General features: G+C 41.3%; 1 protein-coding gene across 13 annotated transcripts in view; it reads left to right on the top strand.

Annotated features, from left to right (window-relative positions):
• Positions 1-12,472, top strand: part of cacna1g (calcium channel, voltage-dependent, T type, alpha 1G subunit) — a 316,565-nt gene that overhangs the window by 192,788 nt on the left and 111,305 nt on the right. For all 13 annotated transcript variants that reach the window (XM_025909653.1, XM_013273535.3, XM_019362827.2 and 10 more), the window contains exon 11: positions 10,727-10,878. In XM_025909653.1, coding sequence (XP_025765438.1) covers positions 10,727-10,878 — 152 coding nt within the window. The remainder of the gene's footprint in view (positions 1-10,726; positions 10,879-12,472) is intronic.

The following is a 12,472-nucleotide window of genomic DNA, read 5'->3' as shown; positions in this document are numbered from 1 at the left end:
CGCGTCCTTCAAAATACAGACCTACTGTTACCCTGCAGTCCCCTGTGCAGAGCTACAGCCTCAGCCTCGCTGTCCGTGACACATAACAGAACCCCTCTGTCTGTTTCCTATCTCTTAAATGCACACTCAGAAAAACATACACAAACACTTGAACCAGCGCACACATGCTCTGTGCGCAGAGGGGCAGCAGACTGTGCCAGCGAGCAGTGTATGTAAATGTGTATGCGACACAGAGACGGAGATATAAAAAGATAATGAAATAGAGTGTTGGATATGGATAAGGGGAGTGTTAGGACTCAGAGGTGATGGGATACAGGGGGTGATGTGTGGAGGGCGGGTTGGACGAGTAAAGAGAGGGTGTCTGTTTTATCTCCCTGTGCTGTTTAAGACTGTTACCATTTATGGTGGAGCTGATGGAATAGTTGCGTGCATGCCAACTATGTGACACAGCCCATAGTCTGTTTACTTGGGAAGGTCAACCTCTTTCTCACTTTACATCTATACGGCCACAGAGACAGCCTGTCACTCTTTCCTCTGCATCCTTTTTCTTCAGCTCCCTCGTCGGCCTTTCTCGCTCCCTCAGCAAAGAGGCGCTGATACCAAAATAGTTTGAGTAGAAGTTTAAGAGGCATGGCAAAACAGAGGTGTCAAGGGAAAAGGTTTAAATGCATGGTTCCTGTGTTTTTTTAAATTGGAGTTGGTGTTATAGTGAAAGCTTTTTAGCACTGACATGAATATTGATTTGGCTGTGCAGCTTGTACATGAGCACAAAGTGATCTGAAGTCACTTTTGGGTCACTTGCTTCATGTTTCCCATAAGCAGCAGTTTGACTTTATTGACCTTAAAAGCTACTCACTTGAAGAGGAATAGTATATCGGTGCTCTTTGATCTTTTGAGCGCTAAGAAACAGCAAAACATGTCAGCGATTGTGCATCGTGCACGTGTTTGAGCTTGTGTTCTTCCTTCATGAGTGTTGGAAAAGAAGCAAAATACACAACCCTAATGCAGCCCTCGCATTTCCCTTTTTGGACCATGTATACTTGGGGGTATTATAGGAGGAGCGGTGAAAATGGAAGCTCATATGAGCCATATATTGAAGTTTTTAGGCTAAGCTTCTTTTTAAAATCAGTGATATTGATGTTTTGTTTAATAGGTTTCAACATCAGAGTTGTGTGGTTAATTTTAGGAAAACATCTTGCTTTTAGTTCCAGGCTACCTGTTTTTGAGAAATTCCCAATAGTCACATTTTGTTGATTTTAGTAACTGATTACAGTGATAATTAAAAAAAATCTCCTCACATTTGCTGGATGTGATGCAGAATTGTATGGGCACGTGACTATTTTAAGACAGCTCTCTCTTTTCTGTCAAAATAAAAACAGCCTGATAATTAATCCAGGAATAAAACAGAATCAGGTTCATTAAAGTAAGGTCATGTCATTAACCAAATTTTAAAATCCCTCTCTGTGCTGCCGGTGATGGAATTAATAAACAGTGTGTTTATGTGCGATGAACACCTCTTTACATATTGCCCCATTGTACTGGGCAGACATGCATGTTTTTTTCTGCCCCTGCCAAACCAAGAAAAGACCCTCTTGCTGTATTTCTTGCTCAAACCAGAGACAATATTTATTCAGCTTTTATCCTGCCCTGGCGGAGGAATGTAGAGTTGGCATGTGAAGACACTGGCCACCCTCCAAGACAGGCCTAGGAAATGTGTTTTTCTAATTTGAACGACGGTAAGACAGAGAAGGCAAAACAACAGTCCCTAATCCTGGCTTATAAAACGAGGGCTTTTCCAGCCCTGAAGGCTATGAAATCAAAAAGAGAGAATCAATGGAGTGATCAAATGATGGCTTCGGTTATTTCCTGGTTCAGTGAGATGTCAAATAACATGCTGCCTGTATTTAGAAAGTTCTCCTTTCAAGCTCTTCTGCTGGATCTGCCAATTCATCCCTATCTTATTGTTGCTTTAAGCACTGGTCTCAGCCTTTATTTTGCCTTGGAGAGCAGATGTTTATGCAGGAAAGATTTAACATTTCATTAAAAGAGGAAAAAAATGAACACACAGATTAATGATTCTTGAAAAAAAAACCCACAACCCCCCCCCAAAAAACTAAGTAATCTTTGACAAAACCTGTGGAAAGCAAATATTGTGGTCATCCCAAAAAGCAAGATATGACAGATCCTGTGAAAAACTCACCTTTTGTTTTAGTTGCTTGCGGAACCACATTTAGCAACAAAACACTGAAGTAATCATTTCATCCCTGTCTGTACTCACTTTGCTACACAGAAATTTTCAGCCACTATTCTTTAGAACATTGTTTTAGTTCACTGAGGTTTGCAGACATTCATTTATGCGCAGCTCTCCCAAGGTTATATCAGCATTGTAATCGGGTTAAAGGATGCACACCAGCTGAGCCATTGCAATAACTTGATTCTTTTCTTTTCTTGTAGATTTGTATAACCCATTTTGGGCCACGCTTCAGCTTCTGAACAGATAGCCTTACATTTGACTTTAAAACACTTTGGTATACGCAGGAGTGAACAATCTACTCAATGTCTGGAAGATGCCCAGTTTTTGAGGCTGCAAAACAAGCACCACCATACTTGACAGTTGGTATTGTATGTAATATCAATACAAACACAGTTGGTGTATTTCCTAATATTACATACAAGGTCTTGAGTATTGTGGCCCCATCTTAGGGCCCTCCTCTACAAAAGCAACTCCCGGTTTGGATTTGGGAGACAGACACCATTTCTACTTTCAGATTAGGTCATACTTTCCTTTTTCATAAAGCTTATGGTTAGGGCTGGACCAGGTAATCAGATGACACCACTCTGCATCTTCCTGTTAAAAGGGAGTTCTTTCTTCCCACTGTTGCCAGGTGCTTGTTCATATGCTGCCATCTGATAGTTGCTGTTTTCTTTCTTCATTCCTTCTTCTTTATTGCAGGGTCTTCAGCTTACAATATAAAACACATTGAGGTGACTGTTATTTTGAATTGGCACTACAGAAAAAAAATGGAAGTGAACTGTATTGAATAAGCTGTGTTTGTTTTGGCCAAATGTGGTGCTGTGCTTTATGATTAACCATCTCTACTTTGGTCTCATCTGTCCAAAGGACATTGTTCCAGATGTCTTGTGGTTTGCTCAGATGCAATTTTGCAAATGTAAGCTTTGCCGCCGTGTTGTTTTTAGAGACAAACAAACAAGCCGGCCTTTTTCTAATTGTACTGTCATTAAGTTGAACATTTAACATGCTAACTGAGACCTGTGAAGTCCCACGCCCCCCAAAAAAATTAAACAAAAAACAAACAAGAAACAGAAACTGCATCTCAGAGTGTTACACGGATTAACCTAGTGGTGAATTTGCTGGGCTGCTCACTCTTGGGATGATTGTGGCATTGTGTTAACACACACCTGAACGCTCCATACAAGCAAACTGCCAAAACTTCTGCTTTTATAGAGATGGTCACACTTGCTGATAATTAGTTAATCGAGTGTATTTGTTTAGCAGCACATGGCTATGATTTAGGCTCTTAACGGAGGCATTACTTCTTTTTTCACAGGACTGCCTAGGGTCCTGTGAAAGCTTTCTTTTTCACATGACTCTACGTGCTATTTATCGAAATTATCACCAATTTTTTAAAGAATTTTCCTGAAACCTTATCAATACAACAAGTCCAGTTCCATCTCTTAACTATTATCACTCCAAGGAATCATGGTTAGCCTTTGTCCAAAAGAACTTTATTGGTACTGAAATTTCTTAAGTTTTCTTAAGACCGGGAGTAAAACTTCATTTGACTTATATTGTTTATTATGACAGAATATGTCAGATGCCATAATAACAAGGTGACATTGTTGTTTAGAGAACTTACTAAAGAAACCATTATATTAATTGAGCCTTGTTGAACACCAGATTTATTGCATCAGTACGAAATATGATCTTTTGATATAATGAAAAATAAGCATGACCACTATAATATCTGTTCAGTAAATATTAAGCTACAGCAGGTAGCCAATTAGCTTAGCTTTACTCCCATTGTCAAGCCTAAATTTTAATTTGTACATTGGCCAAGCCAGTGTTGTCAGAAAAAGTTTGCATCCAGTTAAAGCACACAGGTTCTTAGTTTTCCTTCTTCGATCGGGTTGAGCTACTAAAACAATTTCATTAAGCTTTTGGAAACATCACAGCTTGGTCTAAAATATTCTTATTCACAACATTAACTCTGCACACTGCTAAAATGAAGCTCATGAGTAGAAAGTGCATGCAGCATGAATACAAGGGAACCTGACCAAGAATTCAAAAATGAAAAGTTGGGAGTGAGACTGGTCACACTGTTGCCACGACGGATCCATGAAGGCACCAAAACCAAAGGTACAATAAGCCAAAAATGACTATAGCAACTTCCTAAGCTAACTTCAAATAGTCCTTCTGTTTGAATTCACCCCATCAATAAGAATGTTAATGCGACTTGTCAGTTCATGGTTGGCACAACATAAAACAATAATGATTGGAGTGCTGTGGTTTTTGCGCATTGCGGGTTTCGTGACGACAACAGAGTTGAAAAGGCAAGGCTTTAGCCAGGCTCAAGGTCAAAGAGGGAGTTGCAGTTTCATGTATAGCACTAAAAACCTACCATAACACTGTTACCTTATGTGTGGCACAGAGGGAACAGCAAAGCTATATTGCTGCAGCTCTTCACACATATCGTGAGTGCAGTCTTTTACTTACTTACTTTCTACACTTCTGTGTTTGGATGCCCAAAGTAGCAAGTTGAGAAGAAATAATTCAAAAGTTTGTCACTTTACATTTTCAACATTGCATAGGCTCAATAAGGCTGGGACCAATGTTGTACCATGTATCTGTAGCCTACTACTGCTTCGGGAGCTGAAACTTAGAAGGACTGGAGTGTACTATCTCAGAACAGCAGAAAAAAAGACAAAAAAGGGAATCCTATAGTGCAGGTGTGTCCAGCTCCAGTCCTCAAGAGCTACTGTCCTGCAGCTTTAAGACACATCCTTGTTCCAACGCACCTGAATCAAATGAATGGCTTGTTTTCAGGTATTTGCCAAACTTCATGGCATGCTGACGAGGTAATCCAACCATTTGATTTAACTGTGTTGGAGTAGGGATGCATTTAAAAGCTGCAGGACAGTAGCTCTGAAGGACTGGACACCCCTGCTGTAGTGTCACAGCAAAGAGAAGAAGAAAAGTGCATATAATGCTTTAAAAACACCAAGGACAGCCCATATTGTTCCATGTTGTTAACCTGTTTCTTTGACGTCAATGGATGTTGAGTTAAATCTTGATGGGTTGCAAACCTAAATCAAGTTAGCAAGAAGACTTCCAATGGTTGCACTGCAAAGCACCAGAAACAACGTTGTCTTTGTTGTGTCAAGGGGGGGAAGGGCTTTTGTGGCATTTCGTTTTGTTTTGTGTTTCTATTTACTGGCATTTTTTCAAGTTGCAATGCGTTTCAGGGCCATCGTAGTATCAGTATGGCCAACAAAAGCCAAATTACATTCCGCATCATTATTTCATTTCATAATTATTGTTAAGTGGCTGCTATAGACTTCCTAATCATTAAATCATCTCAGACAAGGCAATGATGAGGAGATACTGTATCCTCCTCATCGTTATTAAATCACCTCTAACCCCAGTAGTGAGTGTATCATTGTCCGTTTCATACTTGAAATGCCCTCTTCTGTAGCAAGCCCATGAAAACCACTTGATTAAACTAACACACGCGCGCCGCACACACACCGGACATGGCGCTGCATCATTGACAGTCTGGAGCGCCGCGGAGCACAGCATCCCGTTTAGATTAGATCACATCAGATTAGGTGGCATTACATTAGTGCTAACCAGATAACGCTATTCCTCATCTAACACACTTTACCTCCTAATGCTCCCGCAGCCTCATTACCCAGGAAACAGCCATCGAAGGAAGCAATTAGAAAAGCAAGAGTGTCTTTCTCGCTTACACGGTCGTGCATGTGGACGCATTAATCTCTCTCTAGGTAGCACGTACACCTCACTGGCCATTAGTCAATTAAGAAATTTTTCCCGTTTGATAAGTTAATGGCTGTGAGGCTTCTGTGACACTAGCGTATGTGTATGCATATGTTGTTTCGTTGGCGTATCTTTCTCCCTCTTTGCCTCTTGTGTGCTCCTATGCGCACTTCTGTGTGTGAGAAACTCTTTTATGGTCTCATTCTCTTGCAGTAATCTTGCATGATGTCTGAGGAATGTCTAATATACAAGCTGAAACAATAGCAGAGCAGAAACAGTGGGGGAAAAATAATGACCTGAACCTCGGTCTCAAGGCCCAGATGTCTGCAGTCCAAGTCTCACCTCATAAAAAGTGTACTTCTTGTTCTGGCTTATCAACCACATCTATTATACAGCTGGATGTGTGTGTCTGCATGCATGGCTATAAGTGTGAGTCTGTGCAGAAATGTGTGCGTACATTGTTAGGAGTGTGGGAGTAGAGCTCCACTGTGTGGATTTATGTGTGTGGCCTGTGGATGTGTGCGTGCACATGGCTATTAATGTAACTTTGGAGACGCCTCTTTGCACACTGCACTGAGTGTGTGTGTGTGTGTGTGTGTGTGTGTGTGCTTCTGCATAACTGTGTGTGAGGGCATTCATCTGAGAGAAAACACAAACATCTAAGTGCCCCCGCATTTGTTTACCCCCTTGAACTTTCCTTAATCGTGTATCTGTGCGCGCTCGTGCACGAATATGAAGGATTTGCCGCCGCCACACTCGTCCCTGTACAAATGAATGGACACAATAAAGCAACGGGATCAAAAGAACAGATTGATCTGTGTCTGTGAACACAGAATCAGACACAGGAGACACAAAGACAAAGAGGTGAGATAAAACGGGGGAAAGCTTGTTTTTCAGGAAGCAGGGTTCACTGATAGGAGCTGCGCCGCAGACTGTCGGCAAATTATTCTTTTTTTAACAATGTGGCTCTCTCCTCTGTACATGTTCTCTACCGTGTAGTGTAATACACAGCTGTGTTACATGCTGGTGCTTAACCTAAAATGCATAACGAGTGAAAGGGTACAATGCACAAAAACCTAAATATGACAATTCGTTGACCTATTCTCAAATTGCAAAGCACAGGAAATCAAACACTGAAGCCACACTGGTTGCTTGGAATAACTCTGGCAGTTGCTGACTTTTACAAGTTGCACACGTTCTTACTTTCTCACTTTCATTTACTGAACATTGACGTGACTTTATTAGTTGGATAAGATAATGTTACAGGCAATAGAACCTTCTCCACGGCTTCTCCAAACTCTTTCACGCGTTCAAGGAGGGAACCTGCTCCCATCTGTGAAAAGCACAGGGCACCAGTTGTAGACCTGCCAAATGGGCACCACTGTGACCAGTGTGGTGCTGGAGGTCATTTCGAAGGGCTCTGGCAGTGCTCATCCTGTTCTCCTTGCGCAAAGGAGCAGATACCAGTCCTGCTGATGGGTTAAGGACCTTCTACGGCCCTGTCCAGCTCTGCTAGGGTATTTGCCTGTCTACATGTGTCTCCTCCATGCATCTGACACTGTGCTGGGAAACAAGAAAACCTTCTGGCAATGGCACTTCCGTGTTCTTAATTTTTCCGTGCTTCTCCAGGAAGACAAATTGGTCATTCAAATTTTTATTTAGCACATCAGACATACAAACAACAGTACTACTTCACATACTACATGACACAAAGTAACCTTGGACAGTTGGAGTGCCAGAAACATAGATTTCAAGTCTCTGGGGAAACTAAAAAAGCACTAGTGCTGATATTAAGAACAGGAAGTCTGTTTGCACCCACAGCTCAACTGGTTGAATATAAACTGCTTTACGTTTACCTCTAACTCTAATCTACCAACAGTCAATGCTGATATTATCAGCTGAAGTCAGTAAAACTTGTGCATTATTTCCTTACAATTCTCAAAAGCCATTACAACCTATTTTAAAAATGCTAATTATAACAAGCACAGTCTGAAAGTTCAAGCTCTGAGTTATGGTGCAACATCAGCACTTGGTGTTGTTGGACTGATATTTGCCTCCGGGCCTATTGTTAAATTCAGGGTCTTGTGGGAAAAATGACTTAATACCAAGCAACAACTTGTAAGTGTGTACTTGTTGAAACTCAAACAAGCTGTCAACACCCTTTATTGAAGTTTTCTGTTGATGGTGGTTGCTTTTGACTTGTTTTGTTTCACGACTCAGACATGCGCCCAGTGAGTAACGCGATTCATCTCTAAGATTTAAGAAGTTTTTTTTAGCAGTTCCTTTGTCAGCATGCTGCTGCTGTGTACTTTTTGCGCTTTTATTTTAGCAAATAAAATAGTGACTTAAGGGTAGGCTGAAATTCTGGCCTTTCTGGTTTAACTGTTTTAAATGGGCGCTCATAATTATGATCTTTTGCACCCGTGTACACGTCTGGCAGTGTACTGAAAGTTGAACTACTTGTTTGTGAAGGAAAGGTAATGAGCAGGAATTCAGTTGGTTACAATCTCCAACCTTATAGTAAAACACCACTAAAATCTACGCTCTGTGCCCGTATTCAGGAAATATTCAGAATTGCTCTCTGCAGTCTCATATCAGGGCAAAATTTTTGTAACCTTGCAGCTTTTGCTCCTATTGCAGCAATCAGATTGAAGACTCGAGTGTACGATTGTGTTGGTTTTTACTGCCATTTTAATAATGCATCAGTACAGACGCTCAGAGATTCACAGATTATACCCAACCGGTTGGCCCTTCCCTGAGCCTCGTTCTGTGGGAGGTTTCTTTCTGTCACCAGGTCCTTGCTCACATTGGCATCATCTGATTGTTGACGTTTTCACTCTCTTATTGTAGGTTCTTTATCTTACAGTATAAACTGCTCTTAGCCTGACTGTTGTTGTGTTTTGGCTACAATATAAAATTAAATTGAATTGAATTTTCTTCTGGTTTTGACCAGAAGTTCTCCTCCTATAGTTCCACCTACATATAAGTGCTATATATCGCACTTTTCAACTCTGCCTGACACCTTTTGTTTTTTACATCTAAGGACTTTCTGCCTAGGATTAACACACACACACACACACACACACACACACACACACACACTGACGAACTAACCTGTGGTTCTGTATCTACTCTGGCATAAGATTGGAGGAGCCAGGGATTGAACCACCAAACTTCCAACTGGCATTTAACCTGGTCCATCTTCTAAGGCAGGGGTAGGCAACTCCAGGCCTTGAGTACTGGTGTCCTGCAGGTTTTCTCCGGGCCTCTGGAGAACTTCAAGACATGTTGAGGAGGTAATTTAGCCATTTGGACACATCATGGACACATCTAATACCTGCAGGTATCGGCACTCGAGGCCTGGAGTTGCCTACCCCTGTTCTAAGGCAAAACCGATCCCTACACATGCCCTCAGTACAGCATCTCCATACTAGTCTAAACAAGAAGTGTCTGTAGCCTAGTTTACCATGAGCGTTGCGATTCCCTTTGCGAGACTTAAAAACAGGATGAAATGGCCAAGGATCGAACCAGGTCGTTACAGACCCATTCAAAGTTGATCTCTCCAAGTTCTGGACACTGGAGGAGGTGAATTCTTGTCTTTCCCATAGTTTGACATGAAAGCAGTGTAACAATACCAGCAGTGAGCGTATTTCTAAGTAACCGATTGACTTTGCTGCTTAAGGGCTCTAGACAAACTGGTGCCACGATTCAGCACGTGGATCTGTTATTCAACTGGTGATGCTAATCTCTGTCTCCTTTTCTCTGTGTATCCTTGCTAGTGTTGTGTAATCGCTGCTTAAACAGTCATGGTGTGTAGTGATTAGTGACAGCCCACCAGGACGGGCCTTAATGACACACACTGTTTACATTACATTGCATTACCTCCTGGTTCAGCCGGGGGATTATGTTTCTGCTGGGACGATGACTCTATTTATACCCACACACACACACTCACAGTGGGATATTGAGACACATACACTTATGATAGAAAACGTAAAAACCCATTTTGGGCCTTCAACACCTTCTATCCTGTCCGTGCTACAGATTTGTGTGTGTGTGTGTGTGACACCACGTTTTGAGCTGTGTAAACTGTTTATTGCATGGAGATGAAAGGCCTCATGAAGCCTGTCTGGGTTGCTGCACAGGCCACAGACACACAACATCATTCCGCCTCTTTTCTTCCCGCCAATAATTACTGATACCCGCTATAGAAGTCTGATTTACATAAAGCGTCACATTTGGATGTGCCGCGCCTTTTATCTTTGGCTCGCAAGCTCTTTCCCTTGTCTGTCTGCTTGTTCTCATTGCCTGTTTTCCCCTCTGCGCTCAGATGCTTACAGACACACACACACACACCATTTGATTGATCGAAATGTGAGCAGCAGTCCATTTCTCTGATGAGCTTTGAGCAGACGTTGCATGTCAGCACTCCAATCGGTGTGCTTGCCCCAGTGCAAGAGAAAGACACTGTACATACATGCATTTATGATATATATGGTGTAATGTGTGTGTGAGAGACAGAAACTGTGACCAATTTGTCATATTTTAGTTGCATTTAGTCTTCGGCATATTGCCTTTTACTCATGTGATACAGCAGATGTTTATTCTGTAGTCATACAGTCAACTTCTGATCATTTTCAGGTTATCCTGAGCTGCTTCCTCTGTAATAACACATTAATTACTGCCCTGTTTGTCTTTCTGTCTCTTCAGCCTGAGGAGCTGACCAATGCTTTGGAGATCAGCAACATCGTATTCACCAGCCTGTTTTCTTTGGAGATGCTGCTGAAGGTTTTGGTGTACGGGCCCTTTGGCTACATCAAAAACCCCTACAATATCTTTGACGGCATAATTGTGGTCATCAGGTGAGGACTCGCTCTCTAGCAACAGGAATGCCCTAAAATAAAGCACGTATCCTTTTCTGCACTTGGTTTCTATATTTAAAAGGATGCCACTGGGAACACAAACCCTGTTCAGTGCAGTGAAAACGAATTCAACTCCCACATGAATTCTTCTATTTTTGTGCAGATCTCACAAGGTGTCAGATCTTCAAACAAAATGTAATAAAATACAAAACGCAACCTGACCGACTGAAATGCACAGCCTTCAAATAATGTTCGTTGAAGTAAAAAAAAGAAAGGAAAAAGAGTCCCTGACATCATTGTGATGGAATTTTGCAGCCATATCACAAACTTCTCTTCCAAGGTTTTGCAGGAGCAACTCCTGACGTTGACCTGGCCATTCAAAAAACTGCATTTTTATCACCTATGCTGTGTTTATAAAGTGCATGCTTTGGATCAGTGATTTGGTATGTAGCACAATTCAACCCACTGAAACCTGACCTTGTCTCTTCAGGATTTCCTGTTAGAGACCACAGTTCGTGTTTGTCTCTGTCAAAAGATCTCTGCCTAGATCAAGACCCAGTTGACCTTTGGGTCTATCTTTTTGTGTTCTTTTTTGTGTTTGGTAACTTTTCACTTTTGCTACATTGTCCTAAAAGAGGGTTTCAGGGTCATCTGGGTGCATTGTGGCAAAATTCAGATGAAAGGTAAATTTCTTCTTCCTTTACCTGACCACTCTGCAACTGAGTGGGCACAAATGGCTGCCCTTCCCGGAGCCTGATATTTCCAGACGTCTCTTCCTGTTAAAAGGGAGTTCTTCTTTCCCACTGGCGCCAGCTGCTGTCCATAGGGGGGAGTGCAATAATGAGAATTAGAATTTTCTCTCAAATATTTTAAGGCACTTACCTGTCAATAAAAAAGCACCATTGTTGTGAATTGGTGCTACATGAATTGAATAGAAAAAAAAGGTCTTTTCAGTGTTTTCCTTTTACCTTCGCAGTTGTTGTGGTGTGTGCGCCAGTGTAAGAACTAAACAGGAGATTTCTTACTTAGTTTCGACATGTTGGAGAAGGGAACGTAATCAGTGATGTGATCCAGTTGCTAGTCTGGAGAGATGAGGTTGTTTTGGCTTTATTATTGTTTCCCAATCTCTCAGTTTCGGCCCTGTCTTCATATCGAAACATTCATTCTGAATTCCTTTATCCCTGGGAGAAAGAAATCAGAAAGTTTATTTCAGAAAAGGTTTGTTTTCAGTCACGTAAAAGTGCATTTATTATTTTAATTTTTTTTTTAAAGCTGAAATGGAGAGAAAAACCTTCTTTTTTAAAAAAAGAAAAAGAGAATACTAGTGTGCTTGTAGTTCTGGCAGTTTGATAGTTCTGAAAAATGATGAATTGCTTGAACGGGATTGTTTGTCATCAGGCCTCGGTGTGTCTAGTCCAGCTGCAGGTTATGAATGTAGTGTGGTAGTTCTTTGGATATATTAATCCAGATTTATTTTTCTTTTCTGTTTTTGTTTTTTTACACAAACCCACTTTGTATTGGGTAACCTTAGTCCTCCAGCACGCAATTATCACTTAATACTTTTATATATAAAACTGTGTATCACAACATTAAA

Source organism: Oreochromis niloticus, linkage group LG8 (genome assembly GCF_001858045.2).
Source record: "Oreochromis niloticus isolate F11D_XX linkage group LG8, O_niloticus_UMD_NMBU, whole genome shotgun sequence".
Taxonomy (NCBI): Eukaryota; Metazoa; Chordata; class Actinopteri; order Cichliformes; family Cichlidae; genus Oreochromis; species Oreochromis niloticus.
This window is presented reverse-complemented; position numbering and strand designations above follow the sequence as displayed.